This window comes from Numenius arquata, chromosome 28 (assembly GCF_964106895.1).
Source record: "Numenius arquata chromosome 28, bNumArq3.hap1.1, whole genome shotgun sequence".
NCBI classification, from domain to species: domain Eukaryota; kingdom Metazoa; phylum Chordata; class Aves; order Charadriiformes; family Scolopacidae; genus Numenius; species Numenius arquata.
Window position 1 is genome coordinate 2,187,658 of NC_133603.1, and position 17,487 is coordinate 2,205,144.

Genomic DNA, 17,487 nt, shown 5'->3' on the forward strand with positions numbered 1-17,487 from the left:
GAGCGAGCAGATTAATATCTGCCTCCAAGCCACAAGAGGAAGGAAAAGCATCAGTCCAGGCTCTCAGCTCTGTCACGGCAGCTCAGAGAAACCTGCTGGGACCTTGTAGGGTCTTGGAGGCACCAGCAATCTCCAGGGACGCACGAGAATCTGCGGTTGAGTAACCAGATCCACCGGACTCCACTGATTTGAATGGGGCTTTGAAGACTGAAAAATCCCAGTGCCTCCAGGAAAGGATGAAAATGGGATGGGCGTCTCCAATTCTCTTCTTCCTCAGCTGTCGAACTGCTAATTCTCAGAGCAATATAAATTAATGTATTGCCCAAAGCCCTGCTGGGAAGGGGCTGGGTCTCAGATTAACCAATGAAATGGAATCAGGAAATTTCTCCCCTTCTTGTTCCTTCAAAATCGAAACAAACTTGGAGACTGAAACTGCGACAGTGGCTCTTCATGGCAGCCAGAACGCCTGAGGAAATCCTGCGGGATGAAGCCTGCTGTTCCATCTGCCTGGAAATATTCCAGGACCCTGTGTCCATCCACTGCGGGCACAGCTTTTGCCGGTCGTGCATCACTCAGACCTGGGAAGGACTGACCACCAACTTCTCCTGCCCCCAGTGCAGGGAGATGGAGGCCCAGAAGAGACTCCGCCCCAACAGGGAATTGGCCAACATGATTGAAGCAGCCAAGAGCTTGAACCTGCAACGGGACAGAGAGGTGGAAGGAGGGGAGAACGTTTGCAAGGAGCACCAGGAACCCCTGAAGCTCTTCTGCCAAGATGACCAAAGGCTTATCTGCGTGGTGTGTGACAAGTCCAAGGTGCACCGTGACCATTCTGTGGTTCCCGTGGGCGAAGCTGCCCAAGAGTACAAGGTGAGGGGGTTATGGGTGTGTTGAGGCACAAAGGGCCAGAAGCTCCTAGTGCTGCTGCTCTTGATGGGTGGAGATACCCATATAGTATTTGGCCTGTGGGATAAACCTCCTGTGAACTCACCCATCCTTGTCTCTTGCTACCAACTCTTGAGGTGGCATTGCCTGTCCTGAGGAAGAGGTGGACATAGGAGCACCATGCTCTTGGGGACCAAGGGGTCCTCTACTCTAGGGTTCAAGCATGAGCAGAGGCTTAGGCAAGGGTAAGAAACAGAGGTGTAGGATTTCTCCCCACCACAATCCCTTGGACACATTTTAACCTCATGATTTGCAGTGCCAGGGGTTTCCTGAGCCTCAGCAGGGTTTGTTTATCCAGCTAAAAGGATAAACTAATCATCCTAAAAGGATGTAAAAGGCTATCTCCTGAGGGTGCGGGTCCCTTATCAAGGTCAGCTCTGCTGAAGATCAGTAGGAAAGGAGAGAAAGAGATCCTCAGCCCTTCTCCCACCCCACAGCTCCCTGAAATGCCTTGACCTTCATAAAAATAGAAAAAGAAAAAAAATAAAAAACAAAGGAAAAAATAAAAACAAAGGAAGAAAAGGGGAAAAAAGGGAAAAGAAAGGGAAAAAAAAGAATAAAGGCGAGGTAAATCGCCTTGAAACAGTCACGGGGGTCACAAAACTCTGCCAACACTTAACCCAAGAGCCACCAAGAGTTCCCCATTGCTTCTGCTGAGGGTGCCAGACCACGATGCCATTCAACAAGGGACTTCTTTCTTTCCTCTCAGAAACAAATTGAGACCCAGCTGCACCTTCTGAAATCAGAGCAAGAGGCGCTTCAATCTTCCGTGAAGGACAGACAAGAGAGAATCAAGGACCACACTGTAGGTGCCCATCAGTTTTCCTGGGCAGAGGGTGGGGGAAGAAAGGAGGACCATCTCCTCTTCCTCCTCTCCCCCAGGGGTGGGTGATGCTCAAGGGGTGTGGGGAAGGGAGAGGGGCTTTGTATCTTCCCCAAAGGCCTCTTTTTGGTGGATCCCACTAAGGCATGGCCCACCCTTGACTCTTGATGCTCTTGTCCTGCTCTCTGCTTCCCTTTCCCCGCTTCGGCTTGCCCTTGGCAGAAGAGGACAGAAGCTGCAAAGCAGGAGATTGTGACAACATATAGGAAGTTGCATGAGATCCTGGAGAAAGAGGAATCCTCTTTTCTGGCCCAGCTGGAGCAGCTGGACACAGAGATAAGGAAAGCGCATGAAGAAATCTGCCAGAAGCTTTTGGAGGAGACAACGAGCCTGGGCACGCTGATTGAGGAGATGGAGAGGACATACCAGCAGTCAGGCTGGGAGCTCCTGAAGGTGAGAGCCCAGGCTTTCCAAACTTGCTGTGAAGGCCTCGTTGAGCTTGGTCTCTTTTCTACCCCAACCTGCTCAAAGAGGGCCTTCATTAGAGTGGGACCCCGGTACTCCAAGGGGAGGTATTCCATGTCACTGAGTCTCTTTTTCTCTCTCATCCAGGACATCGGAACCACCTTGAGCAGGTATGTGGTCCTTCTCCTGTCAGCATGTCACCACCACAGAGCAGCTCTGTGGCAGGACACTGGGAGAAAGCACGTAGGGACAGGTTGGCTCTTCTGCAATACAGCCTTTGGACTTGACTGAGGCCACGGGGGGTTGGAAGGAGGGCTCTGCCTCTCTCTCCTTAATTCATGATGAATTTGGACAGGGACTGTCAGGAGGCAGGGCTGGGGCAAGCCAGGAAGGCAGCCCCTGGGGTGGATCCACAGGGTCCATGGCCAGGCATGGATGCTCCTCCCAATCAGCTTGCAAAAGGGCTGGATGCTCCAGGGCTGAGCTTCAGTGGAGCCCCTGGAGCAGGGGTGGGGCTGTGGGGTCCCAGGGGGGTCTGCTCAGGGCTGTTAATTCCCATGAGGACCCTGAGACAACCACCTCAGCCTTTCACAGCTGAAGCAAATCAATGAACATCTCCAAGGGGTGTGTGTGATCCTGCTGTGACATTTGCTGTCTGAGATGTGCGAGATGGGGCAGAGCCATTGCCTTCCCTCCACTAATTCTCCCCCAGGGATTGCTGAGAAAACAGGGAGCAGCAAACTCCAGCCACATGTGAATCCATCCCCTCTTCCCTTCCAGGGGCCAGAGGGAAACCCTCTCCCACTCGCTTGATATTTCCCCGGAGCTCGAAAAGAAATTCTGTGATTTCACAGAGAAAACCACAGCCATCAAGGAGGCTCTGGAGAAATTCCAAGGTACCGTGCACAGGTCCAGAAAGGAAAATGCCATCGTGCTTCTTGGTGGGGAGGGAGGCATTGAAAACCCAGGAAAGAAACGCATCCTGGGTGCTGAATGAGGGGTTATTTCTTTCAAGATCCCACAATGAGACAGCGAAGGAGCAGGGAGCGTTGGTCTGATGTTCCCTGCCTGTCCTCCCGTTCTTCTCCTCTGCCTCCTCAAGTTTCTTGACATTCCCCCAAGCCTGTTCCTGACTCTCTGGACTTTTGCAGAAACCTACAATCAGACCAACTGATCTTTCTGCCTTTCACGTTTTTCTCTTTCCTCTAGACTTACTGGCCTTAGAACTTCCATTGACAAGTAAGTGAACGGAACGCGTGCCCAACCGAGTCACCATATGAAATCAAAAATATAGTAAAAAAAGCTCTGCTGCCTTCCCCCACCCTTCTCCCATCCTGGTCCCACCACCAGGCAATGCCTGGAGGGGTCCCAACTGTGTCAGAGGGATGGGAAGGGAGAGAAAAAGCCCTGTGCCCCCCAAGATCTGCTGCAATGAGCCTGACTCTCTCTCCACCTCCAGCACAGATGACACTGGACCCGGAGACAGCCAATGCCAGGCTTTATCTCTCAGAAGACTGCAAGCTCGTGTGGTTGGGAAGCCATGAGCAGGACCTGCCCTCCAACCCGGAGAGGTTCAAAGTCAATCCCTGTGTGCTGGGCTCAAGGGGATTCACATCGGGCTGGCACCGTTGGGACGTGGAGATCTGTAGAGAGGGTGTGTGGGCCCTTGGGGTGGTCAAGGAGTCGGTTCCAAGGAAGTGTTTTTTGCCCATTGGTCCTGAAGACAACATATGGACTGTGTGTCATAAGCAAGATGGGTACAAGGCTCTGACATTTCCTGATGTCACCCCCTTAACTCTAAACAGTGTCCCCAAGCGGATACGAATCTGCTTGGATTGTGAGAAAGGGAGGGTGGTGTTTTTTGATGCCCTGAGCAAAGAACAGATCTTTGATTTTCCACAGGCATCTTTCCAAGGGGAGAGAGTCTTCCCCTGGTTCCTGGTGAAGGCGGATGCTCAACTCAAACTTCTTCCCTAACGCACAGGACAAAAAAAAAAGAAAACCCCAAAGCCATCAACTTACCCTTGGGAAAGAAACCAGGGACTGGGTTTTGTCCCAATCCCACCAAAGGGACAGGAAAGGGTAGTGGTGTTCAGGTTCCTTTCCTTTAGTGCAAAATCGGAGCATTTCTGTGTCTTAAATAATATTTTGATCATTTAATTGCTTAATGACTGTTCCTGGGTGCCTGCAAACTTGCCCCGATGGGGAGTTAAAAGTAAATGTGCAATTCTAAGTCATTTCTGCCTTGTGTGTGTGCTTTTCCTATGGTTTTTATTTCCTCTGGGTTTTCTTTGGAAGTTGCTTAAGAGAACTGGAGGAAGGAAAAGTCATCCTCCTTCCTCTCGAAAACCCACTGCACAGGGAGATGAGAAACCTGAGTTTTCTGCCCTCTCAAACCCAGAGAGTCTGTGGGAATAGAGGTGGGGAAAAGTCAGCCGCAAGCCAGGAGCTGGATTCCTTTGCAGCTGGGTCCCATCCTGACTCCATGTGCAAAGGGGGAGTCAGAATTGGCCAGAAACACCTGGAAATGGAACTGCTTCTTTTGGTGCTGGCTTAGGGTGAGCCCTGACACACTGGGCTTTAGTCAAGGAAGAGGCTGGACTTGTTCCTTGAGAATATACAGCAGAGCCAGGGGTTCAGATGAAGGTCCATCAAGTCCTTGTCCTGTCCCCAAAAGTCGATTCCTGGGAAAGCAGATAAAAGCAGGGCGAGGATGCCTATAGCTCCAGGAGCCCCAGGAACCCAACCTCAATGGGTAATTAAACAATTAAAAGGATACAAAGAGAGGTACGGAAGGATGTTAGAGTCCTCCCAAACAGCCCTACAAAGGCTCTCCTGAAAGCTGCTGAGGTCCTTCTTGAGCCCTATCCAGGTCCTGTCACCCCTGATATCTCAGAGGCTTTTTCAGCCACTGCTTGTCTCCCACCCCCAGCTGCACCACAGCCTCTCTGAGGTGCCACCAGGGCGTGAAACTCCTCTTCCAGCTCCTGTTGAGTCACCAAATCCACCAGACTCCATTGCTTCGAAGGGGCTTTGGAGACTGAAAAATCCTGGTGCCTTCAGGAAAGGGTGAAAATGGGATGGCCGTCTCCAATTGCCTTCCTCCTCAGCTGTGGAACTGCTACTTCCTGGAGCAATATAAGTTAATATATTACGTAAAGCCCTGCTGGAAAGGGGCTGGGTCTCAGATTAACCAATGGTGTAGAATCAGGAAGAGAAACCTCTCTCCTTCCTGATCACTTGAGAACAAAAGGAACTCGGTCGCTCTTCATGGCAGCCAGGATGCCTGTGGAAAGCCCCCAGGATGAAGCCTGCTGCTCCATCTGCCTGGAAATATCCCAGGACCCTGTGTTCATCCACTGCGGGCACAGATTGTGCCAGTCATGCATCACTTGGAACAGGGAAGGACTGACCACCAACTTCTCCTGCCCCCAGTGCAGGGAGACGGGGGCCCAGAAGAGACTCCGCCCCAACAGGGAGTTGGCCAAGGTCAGCGAAGTAGCCAAGGGCCTGAACCTGCAACCGGTCAGAGAGGTGGAAGGAGGGGAGAACTTGTGTGAGAAGCACCAGGAACCCCTGAAGCTCTTCTGCCAAGAGGACCAAAGGCTTATCTGCGTGGTGTGTGACAAGTCCAAAGTGCACCATAGCCATTCTGTGGTTCCCATGGAAGAGGCTGCCCAGGAGTACAAGGTGAGGGGTTTATGGGCGTGTTGAAGGGACAAAGGTCCAGAATCTCCTGGTGTTGCTGCTCTTGATGGGTGGAGATACCCGTACAGCCTTTGGCCTGTGGGATAAACCCCCTGTGGAGTCACCCATCCTTGTCTCTTGCTACCAACTCTTGAGGTGGCATTGCCTGTCCTGAGGAAGGGATGGATGTAGGAGCACCACGCTCTTGGGGACCAAGGCGTCCTCTCCCCCAGGGATCAGGCATGAGCAGAGGCTTAGGCAAGGGTAAGAAACAGAGGTGTAGGATTTCTCCCCACCACAATCCCTTGGACACATTTTAACCTCACGATTTGCAGTGCCAGGGGTTTCCTGGCAAGTAGTGTCATTCCAGTGGCAGGGAAGGATGAGGGAAGCAAAAAGAAGAGCCAGCAGATCCATACGTGGCTCCAAGCCTGGTGTCAGCAGCAGGACTTTGGTTTTTTTGACCAGGGGATGCTTACATGCCACCAGGTCTGCTGGAAACAGAGGGGGTACACCTATCTCAAAGGGGGAAAAGGATCTTTGCACAGGAGTTGGCAGGGCTCATGGAAAGGGCCTTAAACTGGATTTGAAGGGGGAAGGGGATGTAACCAGTAGCGGAGACCCGAGGATCATTGATGGGCTAGAAACTATGGATGCACCCAGGAATGGTCAAGTAGAAGCTAAGGCTTCTCCCAGAAAAAAGGTGGGAAGGCCCCAGCAGCCCAGCTGAAGTGCTTCTACACTAACGCACGCAGCATGGGCAGGGGGACTGGGGGGCAGGGCCAACAAGGCTGATATTTGATGGTTGGACTAGATGATCTTAAAGGTCCCTTCCAACCTTGACAATTCTGATTCTATGATTCTATGATATCACGGTAGGACTCTGTTCCAGACCACCCAACCAGGATGTTGAGGCAGATGAAATATTCTATCAGCAGCTGGGAGAGATCTCAAAATCACTAGCCCTTGTCCTGGTGGGAGACTTCAACCTACCTGCTATCAGTTGGGCCCACAATACAGCTGAGAGGGAACAGGCTGGGAGGTTCCTGGAGTGTGTTGGGGAGAACTGCCTGACACAGCTGGGCTGGGAGCTTCCTGGAGTGTGTTGGGGAGAACTGCCTGACACAGCTGGGCTGGGAGCTGACTAGGGAAGGAGCCCTGCTGGACCTGCTGTTGGCCAACAGAGAAGCACTTGTAGGAGGTGTGAGGGTTGGAGGCCACCTTGGGCATAGTGAGGATGAAACGATAGAGTTTTCGATTCTCAGAGAAGCAAGGAGGGGGGTCAGCAGAACTGCCACCATGGACTTTCAGAGGGTGGACTCTGGTCTTTTGAGGAGCCTGCTTGACAGAGTCCCTTGGGAGGCAAAGGAGTCCAGGAAGGCTGGATGTTTCTCAAGAAGGAAGTTTTAAAGGCGCAGGAGCAGGCTGTCCCCAGGAGCTGAAAAAGGAGCTGTTGGGGGAAAAAAACAGTCTGGCTGAACAGAGAGATACGGTCACAACTTAGGGGAAAAAGGAGAGTTTATGGTCTTTATTGTTTATTGTGAAAGGCAGGATCTGCTTGACAAACCTGATCTCCTTCTATGAGAAGGTGACCCACTTGGTGGATGAGGGAAAGGCTGTGGATGTTCTCTACCTTGACATTAGTAAGGCCTTTGATGCTGTTTCCTACGGTGTTCTCCTGAAATAAACTGGCTGCCGGTGGCTTGGATGGGAGGACTCTTTGCTAAGTGGAGAACTGGCTGGATGCCAGGCCCAGAGAGTGGTGGTGAATGGAGTTGAATCCAGTTGGTGGGCAGTCACCAGTGGTGTTCCCCAGGGCTGGGTCCTGGGGCCAGTTCTCTTCAATGTCTTTATCAATGATCTGGGTAAGGGGATTGAGTGCACCCTCAGTAAGTTCGCAGACGACACCGAGTTGGGTGGAGTGTTGATCTGCCTGAGGGTAGGAACGCTCTACAGAGGGGTCTGGACAGGCTGGATCCACGGGCCCAGGCCACTGGTCAACAAAGGCAAGGGCCGGGTCCTTCCCCTATGTCACACCAATCCCATGGATGCTCCAGGCTGGGGAAGAGTGGCTGCAGCTGCCCCAAGGAAAAGGACCTGGGGGTGTTGGTCGACTGTTGGCTGAACATGAGCCAGCAGCGTGCCCAAGAGGCCAAGAAGGCCAACAGCATCCTGGCCTGTGTTAGGAACAGTGTGTACAGCAGGACTGGGGCAGTGACTGTCCCCCTGTACTGGGCACTGGTGAGGTCCCATCTCAAGGGCTCGGTCCAGTTTTGGGCCCTTCATGATAGGAAAGACACTGAGGTGCTGGAGCGTGTCCAGAGAAGGGCAACGAAGCTGGTGAGGGGTCTGGAGTCTTGTGAGGAGCGGCTGAGGGAGCTGGGGGTGTTCAGCCTGGAGAAAAGGAGGCTGAGGGGAGACCTTCTCGCTCTCTCCAACTCCCTGGAGGGAAGGTGTAGCCGGGGGGGGGGGGGGTCTGTCTCTTCTCCCAAGGAACAGGCGATGGGACAAGGTGAAACAGCCTCAAGTTGCACCATGGGAGGTTCAGATTGGATATTGGGAGAATTTTTTACACTGAAAGGGATATTGAGCATTGGAACAGCCTTCCCAGGGAAGTGATGGAGTCACCATCCCTGGCGGTATTTCAAAGGCGGGTAGACGTTGTTCTTAGAGATATGGTTTAGTGATGTTTTTTTGTCAGTGTTGGGTTGATAGTTGGACTAGATGATCTGAAAGGTCCTTCCAACCCAGACAGTTCTATGCTTCTACTGAGCCCCATGAGGCTTTGTTTATCCAGCAGCCATAAATGACTCTGTCCTCCCGGGTGCAGGTCCCTTATCAAGGTCAGCTCTGCTGAAGGTCAGTAGGAAAGGAGAGAAAGAGATCCTCAGCCCTTCTCCCACCCCACAGCTCCCTGAAAGCACCTTGACCTTCGTCAAAATAGAAAGAAAAGAAAAAAAAAGGGGGGAGAGGTTAATAACATTGAAACAGTCACAGGGTCATAAAAATGTACCAATGCTGACCCCAAAATCCATCAAGAGTTCCCTGTTGTTTCTGCTGAGGGTGCCAGACCACAATGCCATTCCACAAGGGACTTCTTTCTTTCCTCTCAGAAACAAATTGAGACCCAGCTGCACCTTCTGAAATCAGAGCAAGAGGCGCTTCAATCCTCCGTGAAGGACAGACAAGAGAGAATCAAGGACCACACTGTAGGTGCCCATCAGTTTTCCTGGGCAGAGGGTGGGGGAAGAAGGGAGGAACATCTCCTCTCCCCCAGGGGTGGGTGATGCTCAAGGGGTGTGGGGAAGGGAGAGGGGCTTTGTCTCTTCCCCAAAGGCCTCTTTCTGGTGGGTCCCACTAAGGCATGGCCCACCCTTGACTCTTGATGCTCTTGTCCTGCTCTCTGCTTCCCTTTCCCCGCTTCGGCTTGCCCTTGGCAGGAGAGGACAGAAGCTGCAAAGCAGAAGATTGTGATGACATTTAGGCAGTTGCACGAGATCCTGGAGAAGCAGGAGTCCTCTCTTTTGGCCCAGCTGGAGCAGCTGGACACAGAGATAATGAACGCGCATGAAGAAACCCTGCAGAGGCTTTTGGTGGAGACGACTGAAGAACTGAGGCCTGAACAATAGGCCTCCAACTAAAATTGACCCCTAGATGAACCTCACAACCCAACGATATCTCTAATATGCATAGCATTAATCGGATATGATATTTAATCAGATATGCAATGTGTTACTCATCTATTTTAGTATCAATAAATATAGTTGTTGAGAGATACGTGGTCAAAGCCAAGATAGATAGAAAAACTCCCTTGGGTTCCTCCTTAAGCTCTGGATTTGGATGCTGGTAAAGTATTAGGGCAACTGGAGATGGATCTTCCTTAATCACTGGAGTGAGCCTTATGCAGTAATGATTAGGTGCATTACCCTGCTTATTCCCTTTGCTGCTTAGCGCTAGCGTACATAAACCTTATTGTTTTAACTAAAAGCATGACCTTCCTTTTGTATTACCTTGAAATAAATAGTAAAATAAGTCAACTCTTTCTTTTGGTGTCTGTGTCCTTTCTGTTGACCCCATCAATCGGCAAAACAAGTGGCCACAGTCACCACGCTGGAGGGACAGGGTGCCATCCCGAGGGACCTGGACAGGCAGGAGAGGTGAGACTGTGCCAACTCCATGAAGTTCAACCAGGCCGAGAGCAAGGTCCTGCCCCTGGGTCAGGGCAATTCCAAGCCCAAGCAGGGACATCTTTGGGGCTATTTATGTTCTCTAATGATGAAGGGGCTCATCCCAAACCTCATGTTACCTCAATAGCACCTTCTCCACTTCTTTTCCTGGCCTGGAGCAGGCTCCCCTCCTCTCCCCTCATCCCAGCAGGAGCAAAGCTTGGCTTTGCCAGGCTCTCCCCAGGGGCAACGGGCAGCCCAGGTGAAGGGGCAACGGGCAGCCCAGGTGAAGGGGCAACGGGCAGCCCAGGTGAAGGGGCAACGGGCATCTGTCCTGGGTTCAGCTGGGATGGGGTTGGCTTTGGGGGCTGTCAAGGCCTGGTCTGCTCCTCACACTGTCCCACCAGCGAGTGGCCTGGGGGGCCATCAACAGTTGGGACAAAACCTCTTCCTCTTCCCATTCTCTCCCCCATCCCAGCTGGGGGCAGTGAGCAAGGGGCTGTGTGGTCCCGGCTGGGGTTAAACCAACTCAGTATCCCAGGGGCACATCATGTCACTCCTCTGCCTGCCATGGTGTCCCCCAAAAAGGGGCTGTGGCCCCTCCATCCAGCCCAGCCACGGCCATCCACCTAAGGGGCATTTGCTGGTGCCAGCGTGGAGCAGGCACCTACCTTTTGTCCTGAGCAGCAAACTGGGGGAAAATGGGAGGTGACAAAGGCCTTTGGTCACCATGTCTGGGCAATGTCCCAAGAGCTGGACACCAGTTGATGAGGGACTGGAACCACAATCCAGCTGATAACCTTCTTTACCTGAGCCGGTTCTGGTGCTATGAAGGGTTTAAGTACTAAGAACAAGTTTTCTCTATTATGGCCTTGCAGAGGCAGCACGGGAGCGAGCGTGTCCTTTGCAACCCTTGGATTGGGTTGGAAAGAAAAAGCCAGGATGGAAAGTGACCCCCCGGGGTGAGGAGGGGAGGGGACAGGGCTGCCTCCAGCAGGGCCCTGCCCCAGCAAGAGAGAAGCACCAGGGGTAGTTCATCATGTTTTAACACAAAAAAAAAAAAACACCACAAAGAAACAAACACCACAAAAACAAAACCAGACAGAAAACAGTTTCAGGGTGACTCAGACTCTAACTCTCACAGGAGCCACACACGGGCCACTTCAGCCCCTGGTTCTGTGGCCCCTCTGCCCTGCACAGGGCCAGGGACCTGCACCGAGCTTTCTGTGCCCAGCTCCTCTGGGAGCAGCTGCTCCAGCTCCATCATCACAGAACAAAAGCAGGTTTTTATGTGTCCTGCTTTGGGATGGATTGACCAGTGACGAGATGACAGACATTCTCCCCAGTCTCTCCCTCCAAGGAGAGAAGGGGGAGAGAGAAAGAGATCTGCAAGTTGAGAACAAACTAAACTACTTGAACAAAATAAAATAGAAATAATGCAATAGATACAAAGTTGGACCAAGCTCCCAGGATGATGTCACCTGCAGGCACTGGGGAAGTCCCAGACTGGACTCTGCCATGGATGGGAACTGGATTCCAGATCTGGAGTCAGGAACGCACAGATCCGGTCAAAGGCAGACAAACAGACAGGGTGTCGTGGTTTGGCCTCAGATGGCAACAAAGGACCCTGTGGCAGCCGCTCGGTCAGATCGGGCCCCCCCCGCCAGCGCGGCCGGGAGGGGAGAATCGGAAGAAAAAGGCAAAAACTCGTGGGTTGAGACAAAGGCAATTTAACAGAACAGCAAGGGGAGCAAGAAACAACAACAGTAACAACACCAACAGAGGAATATACAACCAGGAGTACAGATACCACCGCTTGCCGACCGCACCCGGGACACCGCCAACTGCTCCGCTCCCCCAGGGGTTGACTTCCTCTTCCCCCCACCCGACTTCCTGCCCCTCCCCTTCCCCAGCCAGCTCCTGTTACCCCCTGGGCATGGCTCCCATGGGATGGAATACCTGTGTCCCTGCTAGGTCCTGGGGACAATTAACCCTATCCCTGCCAGACCCAGGACACAGGGTCCTCCTCGGACATCGGCCACTGGAGAAAGAGGCCTGACCCTTTGATCCCTCAGCTTTTATACCGAGCGTGGGGCAGATGGGATGGAACACCCCCTTGGTCACTCTTGGGCCCCCATCCTGTCCGCTCCTCCCCACAGCAGCGACCCCTCTACGCTCTGCTGCTTCCCACGCTCTCTGGGGAGACACCCCTGCGGTGCTGCCTCCAGCTCCGGGGCCACCAACATCAGAAGGACACGGACCCATTGGAGAGGGGCCAGAGGAGGCCACCGAGATACTGCAAGGGCTGGAGCCCCTCTGCTGTGAGGCCAGGCTGAGAGAGTTGGGGGTTGTCATGGTTAACCCCAACCAGGACCATGCAGAAAGAGGAAAACATGGAATTCATTCACTACTTCTCATGGGTAGGCCATCTCCAGGATGGTTCAACCATCTCCAGGAAAGCAGGGCTCCATCAGCGCCACAGTGACTTGGGAAGACAAAAGCAGCAATTCCGAACGTCCCCTCCCTTCTTCTCCAGGCTTCATATGCCAAGCATGACGTAGCACGGTACAGAGTGTCCCCTTGGTCAGTTGGGGTCAGCTGTCCCCCCAGCCTGCTCGCTGGCAGGGCGGTGTGAGGAGCAGAAGAGGCCTTGACTCGCTGTGAGCCCTGCTCAGCAGTAATCAAAACAGCCCTGTGTTACCAACACCGTCTCCAGCACAAATCCAAACCAGCCCCGTCCCAGCCCCGGAAGAAAATTAGCTCTGCCCCAGCCCAAACCAGCACATGTTGCTCTGCCTGGAGAAGGGAAGGCTCCGGGGAGACCTTAGAGCCCCTCGCAGGCCCTAAAGGGGCTACAGGAGAGATGGGGAGGGACTTTTAACAAGGGCACAGATCAAGAGGACAAGGGGTAATGGCTTTAAACTGGAAGAGGGGAGATCTAGATTGAAAACAAGGGAGAAATTCTCCATGATGAGGCTGGTGAGACACTGGCCCAGGTTGCGCCCAGAGAAGCTGTGGCTGCCCCATCCTTGAAGGTGGTCAAGGCCAGGTTGGAAGGGGCTTTGAGCAACCTGGCCTGGTGGGAGGTGTCCCTGCCCTTCCAACCCAAACCATTCCATGACTCTAGGAAGCCACCCCTCCCCACTACCAACCCTTGCCCCCTAAACCCCACACAGTCCCCAGCCCGGGGGAAAGACCTTTCTCCAGCACCTCTGTCAAGTGGTTCCCATCAGCTCTTGGGGCTTGCTGCAGAGATAAGGCCATGGCTGGGAGCAGCGGGCACTCAGGAGATCGTGGTCATTCAGGAACAGACAAGGTTCTTTGCCCACCACTGGGATCCTGCAACAAGCAGCACAGACACCACTGGTACCGTGGGGGTCACGGTTCTCCCCTCAAGCAGCAGGAGACAAGGGCTGCCTGCAAAGGGACAGCCCCAGCAGACACCTCCCTCCAGGACCCTGCCCGTCCCATGGCAGGATGGTCTCCCCACAGCCCCAGCTCCCAACGGGACTCACGTCTGGTTGAAGCTGCTGCCGTCCACCCACTCCAGGCGCTCGCCCCGTCTCCGCAGCCCAATCCAGTAATCGATGTTGCCCTTCAGGCGTAAGAGAAACTCCTGGGCAGGAAAGAGAGAAGCCAACAGTCAGGAGATGCTGCCAACCCCACACCAGTCCCTGTCCCAGCCTCACACTGGTCCCACCAGCCTTGCAGGAAGCCCTGAGCCCACACAGCTACCACTGGCCCTGGGATGGCAGCAGCTCCCACCCCACACCTGCTCCAACAAGCTCCAGGAGCTCACCAGCCTGGCCAGCGCTCTTGGTCTTGCTCTGACACAGCTCTGCTCCCACCCCGGGCTCTGCACCCAACACAGGAATCCACCCAAACCTCCACGCACCCACAACAGCCCCTCACTCACCATTTCCCACTCCCTCCTGAGCACGGCCAGCGAGGCCCCACGCGAGGAGCACTGCTCCTGGCTCCACTCCCAGCTCCCCTGGTCCCTCGAGAGGTAGTAGCAGACATTGCGGTACCCGACCCAGCCATCAGGACACGCCAGCACTGGAGCCGCAGGCACAGCTGGATCCCCTCCATGTCTTCCTGCTGGAGAGGGAAAGGCAGAAGGGCAGAGGATTGGGCTCCGCAGGGACCAGGGGACACAGCTGCGTGGGGCAGAGAAGGAGGCAGCTGCTCCTCCCTTACCTGAGAGTACAGCAACAGCCGCAGCCAGAGCCAGGACCAGAGCCACCAGCACAGCCAGCACCAGGACCCACACTGGATGGAGCCTGTGCCACTTGCCTGGAGGGGAAATGAGCCACTCGGGGTGAGGACAGTGCTGTCTCCATCCCATCCCTGCCACCCCCACCACCAGCTGCCCAGGGAACACAGAAGGGACCCCCAGACCCTTTTACCCTCCCGCCAGACACTCAGCTGCAGCTTCTCAGTCCCCTCTCTGGGCACAGGAACTGCCATGGGGCCATTCCCAGCTGGGGGACAGCCCGCAGCAGGAGAGCTGCCAGACAGAGATGGGGGGGCTGCTATGCCCCCCCTCCCCTCGCAACGAGGACCCAGTAGAATACAAAGAAATTTCCAGACAGCTGGAAGAAGCCTCACACTTGCCAGCCCCAGTCCTCACGGGGTGACACTGGCCCGGGGACACTGTCCCCTCCCAACAGGCCACAGGGGGGGACCCTACACTCACCAGGAAATCTTATGGGCATTCTTCTGCATGCAGCCCCAGGCACTTCTGGGTGGGGGGACACTCCTCCCTCAGGGGGACCTCCAGGCTCCCATCGCTGGAGCGGAAACCGTTCTTCTCCCCCATGGCACCCTGGAAAGGGAAATCATTTTGCTCAAGAGAACCAGAATTCAGCTTTTCCACCTCTGCTCTTATTGCTGTGCTAGGAGATGGCAGAGCGTGTGCTTCACTGATCAGCGTGACTAATTCTGGTTGCTGGCACCAGGCCCAGCTTTTGCAGAGCAGCCCGTAGGACAGACACATTTCATCACACCTCAGGAAGTCGATGCCTGCGCAGCGCTGCCCTGTCCCTGCTCACATGGGGGACGCTGCAGGCTGTTCCCAGCAACTGGGGAGACAAACGCAGCCTCAGGGAGCTCAGCGATTAGCCCTCGGCCACCAGCCACCACCCTCCCCACAAAACACCGTGACACCACACCAGGAGGCCAAAAAAAAAAAGCAGAACCAGCACGCCCGGCAGGGAGCCAAAAGGAGGGAGGCACAGACACACCGTTTTCCATTTCACTCCAGTCCAACTCCTCTAGCCCAGCCCCGCACCCCGGGCTCCACCAGCCAAGGCAGAAACCCCAGCTCCCAGCAGCTGCTGGAGCACCGGCTCTCCATCCCGGCAGGGAAATGCCAAAGCCCGGCCCGGGAGAGCGGGCAGAGAGGCTCAGTCTGCACAAGGGCACCGGGCTGCTCCCTCCAGGGCTCCGCCAAGGGCTGGGCAAAGCAGCTCCCCCAGCCCGCACCCCCCCTCCGCCACGGGAAACAAACAACTCCGGTGGTTTATGAATGAGAAGCCGGCTCCCTGCCGGCAAATACAGAACCGGCTCCTCCGCGCAACGTCCCCCTCTCCTCCCGAGTCAGAGCACGGGAGCCCCAGCGCCGGCAGAGAGACCGGGACTGTGCAGGGGGGTCCCGGAGCTGATCCCCCCCCGCCCGGGAAAGCCCCGGCGGGATCAGCCCCTCCCAGGAACCCAGCGCAGCCCGAGGGAGCCCCGGGGCCAGAGGCAGAGCTCCGGGCAGTAGCGGGGCCCTTCGGGGGCTGGGGCCCCCCCGCAGCCGGACACAGGCTCCTCCGGACCCCGCAGACCCCAAAACCCACCGAGGGCACAGCGGGCAGGGGGAGGGGCCGCTGCCTCCCCGGCCCCGGAGGAAGAGAGGGAGGCGGGCAATGGCGGGGGGGCACGGGGAGCGCTAGTTCGACGGGATCCCTTCCCCAGAGCCCCGCACCCAGGGGCCGGGCCCCAGCAGCGCCCGCGGACAAACCTTACCTGCCCCACGGATGGACCAAGCATCCCCACACACGCCCTCCCACCCGTCCCCCGTATTTATAGCCTGTGCAAGCCCCGCCCACCGCTCCGCCCAGTCAGGAGTCATCGGAGCTGCCTGCCTTTAAGACACACCCACACACACCCCTCCCTTCCCCCCCTTCAATCCCCCCCCTTTCCACTTTGTGGGACCCCCCCCGGGGGCAGCGCGTCCGGGCACGGGCTATGGGGAGCCCCCGAGAAGGGGAAAAGAGGTTTCCTTGCCGGGTTCAGCGGTCACTGGTCACTGTCAGGGCGGGAGTTGGCCATTAGTGACGTGCTTTGGCGGCTGGAAGCCCCAAAGTGCTAAAACGGGCTGAGATTGGGAGTGGGGCTGAGGAAGAAGTGTTTTTCCGCTGGGGGTGGGGAGACCCCGGCCCAGGTTGCCCGGAGAGGGGGGAGATGGCCCGTCCCTGGAAACATCCCAGGCCAGGTTGGACGGGGCTCTGGGCGACCTGCTCTGCTCGGAGATGTCCCTGCCCGGGGCAGGGGGCTGGACTCCAGGGGCTTTGCGGGTCCCTTCACTCACAAACCAGTTGATGATTCTCCATAAAACCCCCTGGGAAACCGCCTCCAGGTGCCTCACTTTGGCCGGGACGTTCTTATGCACATAAATAAATCTTTTCCCTGGATAAGGCAAACTTCTTCCCTCTGCCCGTCGCATCCCTGGGGCTGGACCCTGCTCCCCGCGGCCGGTCCCTCCCTGGGTGGGAGCTCAGGGAGGGAGAATTCAGGAGGAAGAACGGCCTCCTCGGCTGCCGCCTGCTGCAGCGGGGCTTGGCGGTGAGCGATCGCGGGCACTTGAGGACCGGGGGGCATTTTAATGCGGTCTTGTCACACCCAGTCCTCTCTTCTCACCGCAGTCCTCTCTTGTCACCCCAGGATTCTCGTCACCCCAGTCCTCTCTACCCATCCCAGTCTTCTCCTGTCACCCCAGTCCTCTCTACCCATCCCAGTCTTGCCAAGGCAGTCGGACTAATTATAGTACACCCCATTAAGGGAGACTACCTCAACTGGTGCCGCAGGGCGGGGCTGGCTGCGAGGCGCAGGAAGCGGGAGGAAGATGAACGGGGCTCAGCCGGGGGGATGGATGGTTCGTAACCCGAAGTCATCATGTTACATAAAAATAATCCCAAGTCATTTTTTTCCTCATTAAAACTTGCCTATTGACGCTAATCAACTCATATCCCTCACCAGGAGAACCCAGCTCTGCCCATCCCTTCTGTCGGGTTTTTTTAAGATCCCTTAGGGCTAGGGGTTGGGGGTTTTTTGAGGAGAAAAAGGCTGGTTTTGGCCCGGGCGGGAGGGGGGTTGGCGTGGGGGAGCCCCGGGGCGAGGCGTCGGGGAGCAGCG

The 17,487-nt window shown here is 55.4% G+C and overlaps 3 protein-coding genes across 3 annotated transcripts; 2 read left to right on the plus strand and 1 right to left on the minus strand.

Moving 5' to 3' along the window:
• Positions 1-395: 395 nt before the first annotated feature.
• On the plus strand, positions 396-4,469 carry LOC141476192 (E3 ubiquitin-protein ligase TRIM7-like). Its single transcript, XM_074164803.1, has 7 exons — positions 396-870; positions 1,655-1,750; positions 1,991-2,221; positions 2,381-2,403; positions 3,014-3,129; positions 3,443-3,472; positions 3,693-4,469. Exons 1-7 carry the CDS (start codon positions 451-453, stop codon positions 4,208-4,210), a joined length of 1,434 nt encoding a protein of 477 aa, XP_074020904.1. The 5' UTR covers positions 396-450; the 3' UTR covers positions 4,211-4,469.
• Positions 4,470-5,443: 974 nt separating this feature from the next.
• LOC141476193 (zinc finger protein RFP-like) lies at positions 5,444-9,963 on the plus strand. Its single transcript, XM_074164804.1, has 3 exons — positions 5,444-5,923; positions 9,034-9,129; positions 9,361-9,963. The coding sequence occupies exons 1-3, from the start codon at positions 5,504-5,506 to the stop codon at positions 9,547-9,549; spliced, it is 705 nt and encodes a 234-aa protein (XP_074020905.1). The 5' UTR covers positions 5,444-5,503; the 3' UTR covers positions 9,550-9,963.
• Positions 9,964-13,301: 3,338 nt separating this feature from the next.
• Positions 13,302-17,249, minus strand: LOC141476103 (killer cell lectin-like receptor subfamily G member 2). Its single transcript, XM_074164704.1, is given in 7 exon segments — positions 13,302-13,425; positions 13,602-13,702; positions 14,003-14,187; positions 14,287-14,382; positions 14,786-14,854; positions 14,857-14,984; positions 17,143-17,249. Coding segments are annotated over 7 exon segments (810 nt in total).
• Positions 17,250-17,487: the final 238 nt, after the last annotated feature.